This window comes from Pezoporus wallicus, unplaced genomic scaffold, assembly GCF_028554395.1.
Source record: "Pezoporus wallicus isolate ANWC-B61680 ecotype Strahan unplaced genomic scaffold, APGP_CSIRO_Pwel_v1 contig_4161, whole genome shotgun sequence".
Classification (NCBI taxonomy): domain Eukaryota; kingdom Metazoa; phylum Chordata; class Aves; order Psittaciformes; family Psittacidae; genus Pezoporus; species Pezoporus wallicus.
In genome coordinates, this window is record NW_026639584.1 from 157460 (window position 1) to 175479 (window position 18020).

The 18020-nt window shown below is 44.9% G+C and overlaps 1 protein-coding gene across 1 annotated transcript in view; it reads right to left on the bottom strand.

The window, feature by feature from the left end:
• CTNNA1 (catenin alpha 1) overlaps positions 1 to 18020 on the bottom strand; it is a 106446-nt gene that overhangs the window by 37993 nt on the left and 50433 nt on the right. The window contains exons 7-8 of the mRNA XM_057415124.1: positions 14340 to 14420; positions 13400 to 13552 (exon numbers count right to left, since the gene is read on the bottom strand). Coding sequence (XP_057271107.1) covers positions 13400 to 13552; positions 14340 to 14420 — 234 coding nt within the window. The remainder of the gene's footprint in view (positions 1 to 13399; positions 13553 to 14339; positions 14421 to 18020) is intronic.

The following is an 18020-nucleotide window of genomic DNA, read 5'->3' on the forward strand; positions in this document are numbered from 1 at the left end:
TGAAAAGGTTGAAAACACACTGGGAATGAAGACAGACCAGAGGAACCAGACTGACAATGCTCACAGACCTCTTGCAGCAATTTAGAAGCATTTTTTGCTGCAGTACCAAGGCTCTCTTAGTTCTTGGGAGCTTACAGCCATGTCCCAGAAATGGCTTCACGCATCCCAGATGACAGGATGAAGCCAAAGCAGCTGCCAATGTTCAGATGAATGAGCTTAAATTCACCCCCAGTGGCAAATGCACCAAGTGTCAGTGAGAAGTGCACAAGCACACCCTGTTCTACAAACTGACCTAAAGAAAAACTCCAAAGCTGGACAAATTCACCTGGAAAGTGGGTTTTTGAACCTCAAATCTGGTTGATATTAACTAAGACATCAGAGTAATCGAAGATGACATGATGTCAGTGGCTCTGGTACCAGCATGACCCACATGGAGCACTCCTGTGGGGTGCATGGAGGGGTTTTCCCAAACTAGGGATCCTCAAGGGAAGCCAAGAAACCCAGCTGGAGCCTGCAGCCCACACAACAGCCACTGGCAGGGTCAGAAGCAACTGTGGCCAAGTGCCCTCATGTATAAAAGAAGCCCTTGGGAAGCACCATGAGCAAACACTGGCACGGCAGTTCACCCAGAAGGGTGAGAGGTACCCTCGTGTAACAAGTGGAACTGAACAATCACAAGAGAGATGGTTCACCCAGCTCGGAGGTGGCACCGAGGTTAAGTCAGCCTATGCTCAATGTCAAAACCGCTTCCATAAAGAAAAAGAGAAGGGTCAGTGTCACAGGAAAACCTCTTCTGAGGGGAGCAGAAGGCCTGGCATGCAGATCAGACCCACTTCTTCAGCAAGCCTGATTAAAGATGTGAATAGAAACCTTCCCACCCTGGTACAGCCCTCAGATTATTATCCAGCACTGCTTTTTCAGGTAGGCAGTGATGACATTGCAACAAGAAGTCTGAGGGCACAAGAGCAAGACATCCTCCTGCAGCATGAATGTGCACAGTAAACCACTGAAGCTTTACTGCTTTATTGTCTTGCAGGCTGCTAGTATACCCCAGCCAAATGAAATCAAGAGTTCTTGTGTAAAAAAGACCCCATTCGTATCACTAATTCCTCTGTTATGTATTTTAAAGTCTCTAAGTCTCGAGGACTACTCCTGCATCTCATTTGCTACACAGCAACTCCAGGTGCCTAAAGCTGGCTGACCAGAAACGTGGAGAGGTTCAGATAGGCTATAAGGAAAAACGTCTCCACCAAAAGGGTTGCCAAGCATTGGAACAGGCCTCCCAGGGAAGTGATAGAGTCGCAGGGTCACCATTCCTGAACGGATTTAAAAGGTGAGCAGATGTGGTGCTTAAGGACATGGTTTAGTGGTGGCCTTGGAGGTGCTGGGTTCATGGCTGGACTCAATCTTAAAGCTCTTTTACAACCTAAATGACTCTTAACGTAATGCCTCCTCCAAAGGTATAGAAAATGGGTTCCTTCTAGAGGTAGGCACCATACATATCTCAGTGCAAAGGTCAGTCAGGAATATATTATTAGCAGGAAGCTGTAATTCCGATATAATAAAATAGTGCACCATCTGTCACAGAGCAATTCCATCTCAAATTCTCGTTATTTTGATCCTTCAGAAATTACTGATTTTAAATCAGGAAAAAACTTGACATTTCTAAAGCAGTTTTTTTCCTCCTTCAGTGACAATTTGTTAGCCCATGTTTGTGGCTGGCAGCTCTTGTAGACAACTGCCTTCTCTGACAATAAGCAGTTTTCACCTTTTTCACCTGAAATGCATTTTTTCTTTCTTTTTCAACTCGAAATTCATTCAGATAACACCTACGGAGCCACGTCCTCCAGCAACTGAAAGCCTGCAGTAGCCTAACACCACGGGTTGGGGGTCATCATTAAGCTTCTGGAATGACACTGTTGCAAACAACTGAGAAAAGCTGCTACAGCTTTGTACTTTAGTTAAAGTGTCTCTTTGCACTGACACCCCAGCTTAGGTAAAGGGGTTACTTTACATGGAACAGTTTGTTGGAGGATTGACAAATTGCTTTTTCAATAAGAGGAAAAAATGGAAGAATTAAAAAAGGGAACTGCAATTTCTAACACATTAAAGCTTTTTCAAGGATTTCAAAGGCTGACACTGGAAGTCTGCATTAAAGTCTTTGCTTCGTGCACCTGGATTCACTTCAGAGAAGCAACACCAAGTTTCTCCTTGTTCACAGGTTGTGTTTTTAGGACAGCTTCTTCAGGAAGTCAAGTTCACAAATGCCTCCCAAGTGGCTCCTGGATGCAATCACCCAACACGGAATGGTGCAACCCAGAGAAGGCTCTGTAATGTATTTATTGTTGCATCATTTAAAGCTGCCAGAGCTGCCATTGTTATAAATAAGGATTATATATCACATGTAGGAGACAAGCATACACTAATTGAGTTCTAAGAGCCTGACTACTCTCATTTCAAACTGCACCTGTGAAAACAGCATTGGAGGAAGAGTTTTCAGACTCTCTTATGATAGAAAAACTTCTTGGTTTAACATTAACCGATATCCTCTCAGAACTGATGCTCACAAACCCCTATGCAAAAAGAACAAAACCTTACCCCCATTTATACACAGCTACTCTGGGAATTTCAAACACAGCTTTTCAAAGGTGTTCCTGGCAGTTTGATTTCTGATTAAACTTCAAAACGTTTTTGCTTTTCATTTTATGATTTCTCTGGGAATGCAAATTCCCACTTTGAAGCAGCTTAAAATCACCCATTTAAAAAAAATAAATAAATAAGCAAAACGGACAGGCAGCCATTCAACATGTTCCTCTTGAGGAGCTGCTAAAGAAAAGTGGATCTGATACTCTCACAGAATTCAAATACAGCACATCTGCTTTCTTCCTTCCCTATATTAAGACAAGAGCCCAGATTCGCTTGATGATGGCCAAAGCCCATTAAATTAACTCATCTGCAGAAACAACTGCTCTGGCAAAACTAAGCAGCAACTGAGGGCTCTCCGAAGAGATGTGTCAATTATGCAATTTCCATCCATCTTTAAAACAAGGCTTTTATTATTCAATAAGCCCATACATTTATTAATTCACCTGTACACTACACTAAGTATTCAAGACAAATGTGAGCATTTTAACATGCAATCCTAAAAGGCAGCGCATGAGGCAAAAGTCTGCATTATGGCAATAACCTCCTATAAAGACATTAGTTTTGCAGAGGCAAAGCTAATTATGAATTACACAAAACAGATTTGATGCTTTAATGCATGGAGGGGTGGCAGGAGGACTGTGGTTCAAGTCCATAGGGACTCTGAAGCAAGTTACTGCGAGTCGTGCTGTCAACTACTCTGTGATTTTAGGTGGCCTAAGTAGTTGCAAGTGGTTGCAGCTCCACAGAAGGTACCTTGCAAGAGTTAACAGAATCCCGACGTATTAGCTTAAAATAGTAAGAGTCTTTAATAAAACAAGCCCCACACAGAAAAACTCCAAAGTACTGAGGGGAATGATGGACTAAAATTGAGATAACTGCCATTTCCTGAGCTCTGCAGCCTCACACACAAGATGAGAGCAATTTTAATATCAAGTCTGGTTATAAACACATGGAAGGGAAATTTCAGCTGCATGGACCAAAACTAGCCAGCAAAATGTTTTTAAGTCAAAAGTTTTAGACAATGTAAAATGGGGGCTTCAGGGCTTTATATCTGAACAGGCTGGCAACTGATTGCAAGAGGACAGGATCAGAGACAGGATATTTTCTGCTCCCTCTAAGATTGCGGCAATTGCTCAGTATTTTGATGGGTAACCGCCTTTATTTTGGGATCAAAGCTCAAGACTTGCACCTTTCAAGTTGTATGTGTGTGTCTGAAATTCTAGTAAGGGGATACAGCTTTGCGTTTGGCTCTCAACCCAAATAAGCTGTCTCCAGTTACGTAGTGCTAGTCTACATAGAGCTGTCCAACACTGGCAAGCTCCTTCCATACCTGGAGTAAATGTCTTTCTCCAACAGAATGCACACCCCTACGTGTTGTCGGGGTTTCATAAAGGAGGTTTGTAGACTGTTTTCACACAGCTGGGCAAAGCCAGAGGTTGTGCATTGTGACAAATCAAACTGGCCTCCATTTACTTAGCAATAAGTGCAAAATGAAAAGAACTTCTCTCTGTTGCCAACAGGAGAGTTTTTCAATCAAAGAGGGGGAAGAGGTGTTTGAAAGGAACTAATACATCTATAGCATAAAACACACCTACGGTAGTAAAAGTGCTAGCAGCACAGGAATACCTTTATTTCCAGACTGGCAGATTATCCTTTCTATAGGCCTGACAGACAGCAGAGCTGGTAAAGGAATTCCAGTGTGCTACGTGGGCACCGTGCCCCTCATAGATGCAGCTGTAGCAGCAGATGTAACTATTGGCACAGGAACTATTCCTTCCTCAGACAAACAAGCGAAAGCCATAAAATGTTGTTATAAGCACAGAACACATTAGTTACACAAGTTGATCTGAGCTACCATGACAGAAATCACACTGCTGGTATGTAACGTAGATCTGAACTTAAAAGCTAAAGCTTTGAAAGTGAATCCTCATCTTAGATGCTTCTTAGCAACAAAAACATTTTTCTTTCAAACAAAGTGTTCCTAGCAGTGATATCTGGGCAGTGCCTGAAGAACTACCTTATGCAAAACAGCATTTATGTTTATCAAAGTGGAAATGAAGACACGCTGAGAGAGCTGGGCTGGTTCAGCCTGGAGAAGAGAAGGCTCCTGAAGGGGAGACCTTAGGGCAGCTTCAGTGCCTAAAGGGGCTACAAGAAACCTAGAGAGGGGCTTGGGACAAGGGCCTGGAGGGACAGGCCAAGGGGAATGGCTTTAACCTGCCAGAGGGGAGACTGAGATGAGCTCTTAGGCAGAAGCTCTTCCCTGTGAGGGTGCTGAGGCGCTGGCACAGGGTGCCCAGAGAAGCTATGGCTGCCCCATCCCTGGCAGTGTTCAAGGCCAGGTTGGACACAGGGGCTTGGAGCAAGCTGCTCTAGTGGAAGGTGTCCCTGCCTGTGGCAGGGGTTGGGACTGGGTGAGCTTTAAGGTCCCTTCCAACCCAAACCAGGCTGGGATTCTGTGAAATCGTAATTCTTTCCCATCTGATTTTGCTTATCACTCAGAGCATACTGCATTATGATCTTAATAAAGGATTCCAACTTAGTGCCTATTATTAGCTGTTTAAACCAGGTTTTGGTGATTCAGACAACTGTTCATGGCAAGTTTAACAGTAATTATAAGTACATTATGCTCTTGAAGAAGGCAGCAAAATATTAAAGGAATGAGCTCTACACAGACTTCAGGCAACTCCTCAATGACACTACATGACTAATATTCCAATATTACTAATGACTAAGATGATGAAAATCCAGACATATATTGAGGCTTTTAGTTATGTATCAAGAACTAAAGCATTTATGCCGCATCTATAAAAGCTGTACCCAAAAAAGCCACTTAAAAATGCTGTCTGAATTCAGACTCAAATACGTGGACAATAAAATGGGCCAGGACTCTATTGCTTTCTACCTCCCTCTGAACAGATCATGTCAACAAAACCTATACTCAACTGTGCTTATACTTCATAGAATCCCAGCCTGGTTTGGGTTGGAAAGGACCTTAAAACTCTTCCAGCTCCAACCCCTGCCATGGGCAGGGACACCTTCCACCTTGGAGCAGGTTGCTCCAAGCCCCATCCAACCTGGCCTTGAACACTGCCAGGGGTGGGGCAGCCACAGCTTCTCTATCCTCTTTTACAGACTTCCCCTTCCCCAGGTGTTTCTATCTGTTTCCAAAGGAAAAATGAACACAGTAAATTCAGGGCTGTGGATTGGGGGGGGGGGGGGTTAAGAGGACATTAATGTAGCTTTCCAACCCTAACCTCATTCACCTCCAGCTTCTACACCCTTCACATCTCCCTTGGCTCAAGTGTTTAAAGACCAAGCCCCACACTCTCAAAAACCACCCAATATAATGACTGTTCCTATAGAAGAGGTATGGCAGAAATGCCTCTCCTCCACACAGCAGCTGCTAACAGGGATGATTTTCAGACAGAATGTCTCCAAACACCTCAGCTGCTGTCCAGCTATGTGAGCGCTGGAACTCAGCCTCAATCATTTAATCTCTCTGATTCTCAGTTTCACTGTCAGATTACTGATTACTTTGCTTCTCGCATGTCTACTTACAATGATAACTGGACAGGCCTCAATAAATAACCTTACAAGAACAAAAGTTATCCTATTAAAAGGTTCCCTTTACATTTAGAATGGTTTTGGCTGGAAGAGAATTTAAGAGATTACCTAGTTCCTTATGTACAATGTATTACTTTTGGACATCCAGTTTTGCTGGAAATGGGAAGAACTTTTTTCTGCTGAGGCTTTCCAACTTTACTGATTATGAATGTAATGGGAGCATGTTATACAAGAGGAATTTAATTTACTTATGAATTAGTTGACTAATTAAATGAACTTACAAGTAAAGCATATTGGTACTTGAAGACTGTCAGACTTCAGAGGTCACATTAGAGCTATACTGGCCATTTACTGAGGGTGTTTGTTTTAAATTGCTGTCAAGGTTATCTATAGACAAATTACAGAAAACGTGCTTTTGGAAAAAGATGCTTTGCTGTCCAGCTTAAAATGGGAAATAAGTCTGGAGCTGGACTAACCCTGCTTCTCCAGACCACAGCACAAGCACATTTCCCCTGTAATACACAATTACCTTAAACAGAAAAGCAAATTTCTACTCTTGGGGGTGTTGGTTGATGAGAAGGTTCCTATGACCTGGCTTCAGTGTGCACTTGAGCCCAGACTCCCCCCCCCCCCCCCCCCGCCATGTGCTGGGCTGCACCCCCAGAGCGTAAGCAGCAGTCGAGGGAGGGGATCCTGCCCCTCTGCTGCACTCTGGAGAGACCCCCCCTGCAGTCCTGATCCAGCTCTGGGGCAACAGCACAAGAGGGATGTGGAGCTGTTGGAGTGAGTCCAGAGGAGGCCATGGAGATGCTGCGAGGGCTGGAGCAGCTCTGCTCTGGAGCCAGGCTGAGAGAGCTGGGCTGGGTCAGCCTGGACAAGAGAAGGCTCCTGAAGGGGAGACCTCAGAGCAGCTCCAGTGCCCAAAGGGGCTACAAAAAACCTTGAGAGGGGCTTTGGACAAGGGCCTGCAGGGACAGGCCAAGGGGAATGGCTTTAACCTGCCAGAGGGGAGACTGAGATGAGCTCTTAGGCAGAAGCTCTTCCCTGGGAGGGTGCTGAGGCGCTGGCACAGGGTGCCCAGAGAAGCTGTGGCTGCCCCATCCCTGGCAGTGTTCAAGGCCAGGTTGGACACAGGGGTTTGGAGCAAGCTGCTCTAGTGGAAGGTGTCCCTGCCTGTGGCAGGGGCTGGAACTGGATGAGCTTTAAGGTCCCTTCCAACCCAAACCATTCCAGGATTTTATGCAGTAAAAGACAAACTTGAGTTTGCAGATTTTCTCCCCTGTACATCAGCTTACTGAACAGGAAAACCAGGTGCTCAGACACTACTCTGCCAACTGATAACGACCCTCACCTGGAAAATGATGAGTTTTGAGAGATAAATAAACCCAAAGTTGTGAAGAACATTCCAAGTCAATATTTGATTTGGGTGTCAAGACCTATGCGTGCCTGCACTTCTTCCCCCAAGAGACATCATCCCTGCCTTTTAGCACTGATACACGCCTTTGCTGGCAAACATGAAGAAAGAATACTTACAGAATGAGCCAAGCCAGTCCACTCCCACCTCTGAAGATGCTGATTACATAAACTCATATAAAAGTTTATAAAACCTTCAGAAATCAGGTGGCCAACAGACATACAGGATAATCTTGTGAGACCAGATTTATTGCTGGATCTGCTGGACATTTCCCTTCTATGCTTCATTTTTAATACATGTCTCAGAAGCACAAACTCTAAGTGCATCCCTTTATCGCAAAGGTAACTAGCTATGCTCCAGCTAAGCTCTCTCATGAAGGGAGTACAGGCAAGCCCCAGTTTTTCAAACCCCTCTCTGTGCCTCGTGCCCAAAAGTTGGCTTTTATTTTAAATCCAAGCTCTGCTTTACCCAATTCAGATTTTTTAAAAGCCTCTCACATACAAAAACCTGCTAAGGCTCTCTGAAGAATATACAGGCTGCAAGTATGGGCAAGTCAGGAGAAATCGCAGTACAAGCATTGTGAGCGTGTTAAGGCTTTGGGCTTTTGGAGAGTGGTATTTTTAGACTGAGGTCTGAAGAATTACTCTAGGACATCAGGCTAGACAGGCAGGGCAACAGAAGGGGAAAATGTCAGTGCGAGAGGCTACAGATAGCTTATGGAGCTGCAAGTGCCCAAATGTGATTCTTTCCGAGCAAATAAATTTGCAGTCTGCATCTGTTCATGGGTTTTCACTGAAAATGAGAAAATCATCCCTCCATATGCAAGATTCAGCCCAGTGCATAAAAAAAGGCACAGAGCAGTCTTTTCACAGAAATTAAAGCAACTGGGAAAAAAAATAAACGGATGCTTATGAAGCATCACCGAGAGGTTTCACCTCCCTGGTCTGAGCAAAGTTTCTATGAGAAAGAGACTTAAAAATGGCATTGGAGAGAAACACTGGAGCCAGGGCTGCTGCGTTCCACAGTCAGATCAGATTCTTTACTGGTTTTAAGGAATTATAAGCTCTCCTTTTCCAAAAGATTCCTCAGCAAGCAAACAGCTGCTTGCTGATTTTAACCTGGACTCTGTCCTTACCCGCCTCTGAGCTACCTCATTTCTCCAGGTCTGAAAAACTTTTCCATTAAAACTACCCAGTATAAACCTGTGACAAACTGGCAACCTAATTTTTACTTTTCTAAAGCATTCAATAACAGAGGAAAAGCTGCTTCTTAACATTGATGGCTTTTGCACTTCCTTGTTCAGAGAACAGCTAGGAGTGTCACGCAGGACTGGTACAAAGGGAACTGGTGCACAAGCACACATCAAAGACTGGGACGAACAAAAAGCCCATGTGGGGCCAAGTGACATCAATAGAAATGAGCATCAAGCTGCAGGAGAGCCTGGTTCCTTCTAGGGAGGAACATTAATGGAAGAAGGCCACTGTGAAGCTGTCTTTGCTCAGGAGCAATGTTACAGGTTGGAAAGCTATGGTAAAAACCATGGGAATGCAAGGCAGTACTTTAAATCCGTAATTTAGGAAGGCTTTCAGAGTTCAGAAGTGAACTGAACTTTTTCTTACACTGGTTCCTGAAATGCTGCCTCATCTGTTATTCTTGTGTGCTGCATTTGAATTGGCTTCTCAATATCCTAAAATAAGATTCATAGAACCATAGAATCCCAGACTGGTTTGGGTTGGAAGGGCCCTTAAAACTCACTCAGTTACAACCTCCTGCCCCAGGCAGGGACACCTTCCACTAACTAGACTGTTACTACAGAGCAATTTTGAAAGCTACCTTTTAAACACATTACTGAACCGAGTCAAGTCTCACTTTACTATTTTCCCATTACCCAGTTTTCAAAAGGCAGGAGAAGGGGGTTAATATTTTACTATTGTCAGGACAAGTAAGATGGAAGCCCTTTGGGACATGGCTTTGGTATGGCTTCTCCAGAAGATCCAGACCCAGGATGCAAGTCAGATTTCTGTGGTTATCGCACTTTCGGCCAAATTTAGCTGCCTGGACTTCAGGAAGCACAAAGCAGACAGTGCTCTGCTGCCAAGATGGGAATGTTTCGCAGTAAAATTACCTAAATCATGTGCTTGCATCACTTTATAGCCACCTGGAGGGCCTGTAAACACCTCTGCACTGCAGGAGCAAGAACCCCCTGTGCTAACCGAGGGCAGAACCAGCACTGCCACTCATCCTGCCCAGCCAAAAAACCTGCAACAGCTCAGTATGAAAAATAAACTAGATCTATGTCTCACAGCCCATTCTAGTGGCTGGTTGGCCCAGGGAAGCAGCACTGGCTCCTCCAGGTCACAGGCCAAAGGGGTATTAAATCCAAGGTGTTAAACCTCTCATTATTTCAGATGAGGATGGTCCAAGTTACCCAGCACACAGCAAGTCTCTTGGTGTGCATTTCTTCCCATCACTTTGCATTAAAGGACACGTCCTCTTCTACATCTAAATCAGAGGAGCCTGTCAATCACAGCCTGATACACAACACAGCTCCATTCTGCACCATAGCTGTTTTGTCACATTTGATGTCTTGTCACACAGCAGCATTTCTGAGGGTAGTTACGATAAACTCCCTAGCACCCTTATCTTCCACTGAAACAGGCAGAAGCAATCACTTCTCATCTCACCAAATGGAACATCTTCTGTTCTGCTCTTACACAATCTTTTATTGTTTCTGCAGATACCTGCAGTCAAGATTTCTGCCCAAGAGCAGAATCATATGGGAACTTGCAAACATCCTTCTCCATTCTGGCAGAGACACACCAAGACATTGTAAATGCAACCCAGCCCAACCTGTCTTCCTTCACAGTAAATCTGACATCGCATACAACTCCACAGTGGCTCTCTATCCCCTCGAGACAAGGGCTCTGCAGGAGTACTATTCCCCTTCTGTCAAAGCTAAGCATATATATTAATCCATCTACATTCATGGAAGAGGTTTATAACCCATCTAGATCATGCTATTCTATAGCTATAGTTACATTTTAGACAGCAAAAGCAATAAGCAAGCCTTCAGGAAGTTGTTGCAGCAGCATATCATTTTAGCGGAACCTTTTGATGCCAGTCAGAAATACAGCTGAATGCAGACTTTGAGGGGAACAGTCCCTCTTGAAAGACAAGACTGCTTGGCTGAATAGAGGTTCTGTAAAACTCATTTGCAGTGTGGCATTTTGCACACAAGGTAAGGTCAGTCAAAGCCACTCATACACCGGTGAGGACAGCCACCCGCTGCTTGTCAGCCAGCACACATGTTGCAAAGCAGCAGGGAGGAACGGCTCCCCTCACAAGGGAGGGAGAGCAGCTCACAGACAACAGTGCAATTACTCTTGTGGAATTATGCTGATAAACTCCATGTGGACACCACGCATCCAGTGAAGAGGTGGCAGAAGTACAGCAGAACAGGCACCGCTACTGCTATCCCAGACAATTTCTCCTGTAAAAGCCCTAAAAATAATTTTCTAGATAAATTAGCCTTGCAAGAGGAAGAAGGGAGGCCTACACAAAACCTGGAGAGGGGCTTTGGACAAGGGCCTGTAGGAACAGGACAAGGGGAATGGCTTTAACCTGCCAGAGGGGAGACTGAGATGAGCTCTTAGGCACAAGCTCTTCCCTGGGAGGGTGCTGAGGCGCTGGCACAGGGTGCCCAGAGAAGCTGTGGCTGCCCCATCCCTGGCAGTGTTCAAGGCCAAGTTGGACACAGGGGCTTGGAGCAAGCTGCTCTAGTGGAAGGTGTCCCTGCCCGTGGCAGGGGTTGGAGCTGGGTGAGCTTTAAGGTCCCTTCCAACACAAACCAGGCTGGGATTCTGTGATTATGTGATTTACACAAAACTCGCTTCCGAGTGCTCCCACCGCTGCATGTGGATACTGTATCCTGCTGCCAGGGGCACAGTAGCACTGTCTGATGCCTGCTGTTTGGTCCATCAACATTAGTTACTTAAATCTAGAATAAAATAACTTTGAAACTACATGAAGATGGCATTCACACTGAAATTCAGCAGGGCAAAAGGGAAGAACAAAGAATTACAGCTTTTCATTGCTTAGATAGCGACTCTTGAGGAGCTGGACTCGATGCACCCCAGACTGTGGGGCAGTTGCTCACCACACAGAGCCCCTACAGCTTTAAAAGAAGTAGGAAAATATAAAACCACAGAATGGTTTGGGTTGGAAGTGACCTTCAAAGCTCATCCGGTCCCAATTCCCCTGCAGTGAGCAGGGACACCTTTCAACTAGATCCGGTTGCCCAGAACCACATCCAGCCTGGCCTGGAATGTCTCCAGGCATGGTGCATCCACCACCTCTCTGGGCAACCTGTGCCAGTGTTCTGCCACCATCGTAAAAAATTTCTTCCTCACATCCAGCCTCAATCTCCCCTCTTTTACTTTAAAACCAAAATCCCTCATCCTATCACACCAGGCCCTGATGAAAAGTCTCTCCCCATCTTTTCTTACAGGCCCCTTTTAAGCACTAAAAGGCAGCAATAACGTCCCCCTGGAGCTTTCTCTTCTCCAGGCTGAACAACCCCAACTCTCTCAGCCTTTCCTCACTCGAGAGGTGTTCCAGCCCTTGCAGCTTTTCTGTGGCCCTGCTCTGGACTCTCTCCAACAGGTCCATGTCTTTCCTGTACAGAGGACTCCAGAGCTGGATGCAGTACTACCGAGCAAGATTCAGAAGCTACTCTTACTGACATTCAGTAAGTTTTATTCTAGGATAACTGAAATCTTTCAAGTTGTGATGAGCCCAGAGACACACGGACTCAATTACCAGACTCAGTGATACTAAGAGAGCAAAGCTACATCAACCAGGACCTTCCTGCTTCCAGGCAGCAGCAGAGGTGAAGCTCCCAAGCTGGCTGATGCCTCAAAGCACACTGAAGCGCTCAGGAGGAGGTTTTGAAGTTTATTCCTAGTGGCATGTTTCTTCAACAATACCTGCAGATGTTTGTTCCTTGCCATTTGGCATCAACAGGCACAAAGCTCTCATTCGAAAACAATGGCAAGAGGACAAAGTAAGCAGGATGTATCCATGAGTGTGAACTTAACAGTCCTCTTTCTAAATGCAATACCTGTTGGAAAACCACCTTTAATAGTAGTAATAAAAGTACTGATGACCTTCAAAGCATTTCAGTTAAGGCAGATTGGTCCCATTTAAGCTGGTCTTCCCACTGCTTAGCTTTAGTCTGCGGTAACAGCAGCCTGAGAGCCCTCTGGGTCTGGTTAGAAAAAGGTGGCAGGGATCAGTTTTGTTGTTGTTATTGCAAGTTTTGTGTTTGTTGTTTGCTCTTTCCACACACACAAACAGGTTTTCCTTCTAAAAGTCTTCGCAAAAAAGGCCTGTTTACATTCAGTGGTATTTTACTGAAGCGACAAAAGCCCCAGGCTTCAAGCGAGGGGTCAAACTGCACAGCAGGACAGTCATTCAATCGTCTCCCTTTCTCCACACCACCATCTCCAGTTAACAAATTAAGGTAACAGCATAATATACATTGTACCAAGCCTACAACAATGTGGGTTATGCAATATTAGCTGCTGCTTTTTTGTAAGCTTAAATTTTAATTATTTAAACATTAAATTGCCTTTAAATTCATTAAAATAAATTTTAAAAGGCAAATTTATTACAGAATTTGCTATTTGCTTCACCAGAATTGACAAACGAGCTTTGCTTAGTCTTGCCTTAATTTAACTACTGATAATTCCATTTTCGGATGTTCCATCTTACCTCAATCAATTTGTTGGCATGCTCACGGAAAACCTGGGCGTATTCTTTCACTTCTTTTTCGTTCCCATTCTTGGCAGCTTCAATCAATACTAAAAGTGGAACGTTTGTTTCCAGAAAAGAGTCTGATACATGGTCCATAACAGCTTTGCGGAGCTAAAATAAATGTAAAGGAGTGAGTTATTTTTCCTTTGTACTGTATTAATATGTAAAGCTCAAAAGTACTTTTGTCGTTGATCCTTTTCTCCTTTGTGTGACCAAAGCTTTCCCTGCCCTAAGTCTTGTCTATACACTTTTTGCTTCAATTTAAATTAAATCTCCTTAAAAAACTGGATTAGTTATGTAAGTGCAAGTCAACGGTTTGGCCACAAATATTGATTTCGCAGCTCATATTGGCTTTGTCTGAGTAAATTCGCTGCTTTCCCTCAGCTGATTAAACAACATGCTGCTTTAAATTTGCTATTTTTCTACTAGAATAAAAACAGTTTATAGCAAACTTGATCCATACTCGCATTTACTTGTAAAGGGGAATCTTGCTTTCAAAAAACAAATGAACAATAGATGGATGTTATATAAATACAGTCCTCAAAGAAAATAGGCTCTTTGAGATGAATGCCATCAGAATTATAAACCGTATATACTTGATCATGTTCAAAATCCATAAAATGAGAGTTGGTTTGGATGGCTTTTTCAAATCTCTCCTGCCACAAGGATGATTAAGAATCCAACATCTTTATTACACGTTAACAGGGGATTACATTTCCACCCTGTGCTACCCAGTGAATCAGGCACTGGAAACTTCTAGCTTTTAATTCACTAAATACAAGCAGGCAAGTCCACTGCCCACTAGGAACAGACCAACAGAGAACACACTTCCATGAGGGCAAACAAGCAGAAACACACTACTTTGTCTCAAGAAGCATCAATTTCATGTATTAATCACCTGTCTACGCAAGTCTCGGGTCTTTTTGGTCATTTTATCAATCGCAGAGTTTAATGCATCGCTTCTTTCTTTGCGTCCAGCCTGAAAAACAAGAGACAGAGGTTAACAATGTCTCAAAATAAAACCAGTATCATTCAAGTACCTGTCAGCTTCTTCAAGTGACTGTGCACACTAGAAGTATCATCTCTCATTCCCAGTACCTCTCTCCCTTCTTGCCTGGATTGGGTGGTTCAGTAACATCTGACATCCTGAGATTCTACCTTTAACACTCTTCCCTTTTCCTTCAGAAGAAAAGGGTGGTTTCATAAATCACAGAATCCCAGACTGGTTTGGGTTGGAAGGGACCTTAAAGCTCATCCAGTCCCAACCCCTGCCACAGGCAGGGACACCTTCCACTAGAGCAGCTTGCTCCAAGCCCCTGTGTCCAACCTGGCCTTGAACACTGCCAGGGATGGGGCAGCCACAGCTTCTCTGGGCACCCTGTGCCAGCACCTCAGCACCCTCCCAGGGAAGAGCTTCTGCCTAAGAGCTCATCTCAGTCTCCCCTCTGGCAGGTTAAAGCCATTCATTCCCCTTGGCCTGTCCCTACAAGCCCTTGTGCAAATACGTTCTCCAGATGTCTTTTTGTTTCTAATAGCTGAAGACCATACTCAACTTCCATGTTTCAGATCTCTCTTTCCAGCCTGCTCTGCCAGCATCCCCTTAGCTGGCACCGCATCCAGCCTGGAGGAGCCCTGCTTCAACCCTCATCTTGAACAACCTCAGCTGCTGAGATCCCCACGGTCAGTGGGTTGCACACAAACCTCTTGCATGCTGCCTCCAACCTGCAGGCACAAGCACCATACGTGCACAGGGCTGCACAACTGATGCAACAGTGCTCTCTCACACCTCCACACCCTGCTGTCACAGGAGGCTGCTCTTGAGCAGGCAGTCAAAAGCCAAAAATCAATTATCTTAAAGGTAAAATCCTTACAAAACATTTGTCAGGTATGATATCCAACATCTCCAGCCAGTACCCAGGCCCGCCCGCTGAGGGCTGGAGTTTGCCAAAGTTCAATACAGCAAGTTTCACACTGTTAAAGAGAAGGCAAGGGGCCATGAAGCAGTAGCAGCTTCTCTCTTTTTAAGCAGACACCAGCATTGAAAATACCCTGATTTGTATCAAACCGGGCATGTTAGATAAAACAATGGTGGTGGTCTGGTTTTGAGGGGAGTCTTCTGTATGATACAGCTGATATTACAGTTCTGAGACACATTTTATGCAACCACAATCCAATTTCTGAAGTTCTAAGCCGCAATCAATATAATTATCCTGTTGAGAAGAAAAACCATTTAGCAGCACTAAAGCAAGGGTATGCCAGTTATCAATTCTCCCAGAGACAGCCTGGTGTGAAATACCTGGATGAGCAGCCTTGAATCTAAACCATGGAATCCACTCTACAGCAGGAATAAAAATTAAACAGAACCGGGGGAAAATCAGGATTTTGTAATGTCATTTTAGTTTAAAGAATTATTGAAGATTTGTCACCTTCCCTGATCAAGTAATTTGATTCTCATCACAAAAGGTAACTGAAAAGTGACTGAAATAAAGACCAGGAGCTTGTTATGCCAATGCCACAGCCTTCAGCAGAGCTGGCACTGGCCTGTTCTTCATTTCACATTCAAAAATCAAAGCTGAAATCTCTAAATAAAGTGCAGGTTAATGCTGCTTATTCACTGAACGGTTTGCTGTGCCCATGCTTGGTGGATATGAAGACAAAACACAGTTAGGCTGGAAGCCCTGCTCAGCCTGCACTGAACGTGACCACCGTGTCCCACACCGCAGCTCCGGGTGCCGCCTGCACCCCGAGGTGGGACCAGGCTCCTCCCCCAAAACCCTGCCAGCAGGAGCTGGACCACCTAAAAGCCTGCTCCAAGACACAAATCTGCAATCACAGCTGCTTGCCTCAGTAATGCTTTCACACCGGTTTACCCATTTCAATGTGACCATTCCACCGAACCCACGGCACCCCGTTGGACACGTTTGTTTCTTTTTCCAGGAATATCTTTGGATCCAAGAGATATACTCATCCATTATGCAGAAAGCTGAACACTCAGCTGTTCCAAGAAGTGCCATTTTACTTCTCCCTGGGTGCCCCATGTTACCACTTCAACATGAGGCAGGAGCATGCTTGTGAAGCGCATCCACCCATCACTTCTGCTTTGCCATCCCTAGCTTCACCGTCCAGAACAGCCCCAGTACACAAGGACCAGATACTTTTGGATGAAAGAACCACCAAGAGATGGCTTCCACTAATGGACACTGAGTACATGAAACCAGAACACAGCCAGTCCTATGTGAAAAGCACATAATGCACCCATTACAACCTAAGCAGCACCAATTTTGTTCTGTTGATCTGCTCCTATTAAGCCACACCACATATCAGCACAGAAAGAGCTGCATAATCTAAACCCATTAGATTTTAGCAAGGCAGCTTCAGTTTATTTCCACCTTGTTGGCATTCAGAGATTTTAGTACAGCAGCTCGTCAAATGTAGTAACAGAATTTCCTTCTGAAGGTTGCAACATAAAAGGCCCTGCTAAGTCAGCTGTGGTGATTTAACAATTTAGCACAAATAACCCTGCTCCTTTGTTAGGGAGTGGGATTCAACAGCACAAACATGATGGATGCCCACACCACTGTCATACAGAGACCCTGTTGTCATTAACATCTTAAATCATCACAGGCAATTTGAAACTGGCCCAGAGACAAGGACATGAAGTTGTTCATCTGAAGTTTCTTGACCTCTTCTGCATCAAATGAAATAGAAAACACAAAACTGTAGGACCAAATACACCCTCTCAGGTACAAGTGGAGGCAGCCAGTGGACAGTGGATGCTGGAGCACATGAATACCTGCACAGCCTGTGGCTGCACGAACCCTCCGGGGAACAAGATCATTCTTGACCACAACAGTCACTTTGTCCACACACACCATGAGTTTCACCCAGCGGTTCCACCCTGCAGCTCAACGAGTCCTGTTTGAGCTGGTGCCTCTCTCTCCCGCAATAAATCATGTTTTAAAGGCTCCAAGTGACAGCTTACCACCTCTGGGTAATTTGTTCCAGTAGCCAATTTCCCTTACCGTTAAAAACAGGTCTTTGTCACTGGTCTAAACTTCTGCTAAGAAGTAGTACCCAGACTGGTTTGTGCTGGAAAGGACCTTAAAGCTCATCCAGTTCCAACCCCTGCCACGGGCAGAGACACCTTCCACTAGAGCAGCTTGCTCTGAGCCCCTGTGTCCAACCTGCCCTTGAACACTGCCAGGGATGGGGCAGGCACAGCTTCTCTGGGCACCCTGTGCCAGCGCCTCAGCACCCTCGCAGGGAAGAACTTGTGCCTAAGAGTTCATCTCAGTCTCCCCCCTGGCAGGATAAAGCCATTCCCTGTCCTGTTCCTGTAGGCCGTTACCCAAAGCCCCTCTCCAGGTTTCCTGTAGCCCCTTTAGGCACTGGAGCTCCTCTAAGGTCTCCCCTTAAGGAGCCTTCTCCAGCCTGAACCAGCCCAGCTCTCTCAGCCTGTCAGAGAACCCAACTAACAACTTGGCAACACAACACATCCCAGCTACCAGCTTCTCTTATCCACAGGATTGGGAAGACTCACAATAGCAGAGCCTGAACATTCAGATTACTAACAGGATTT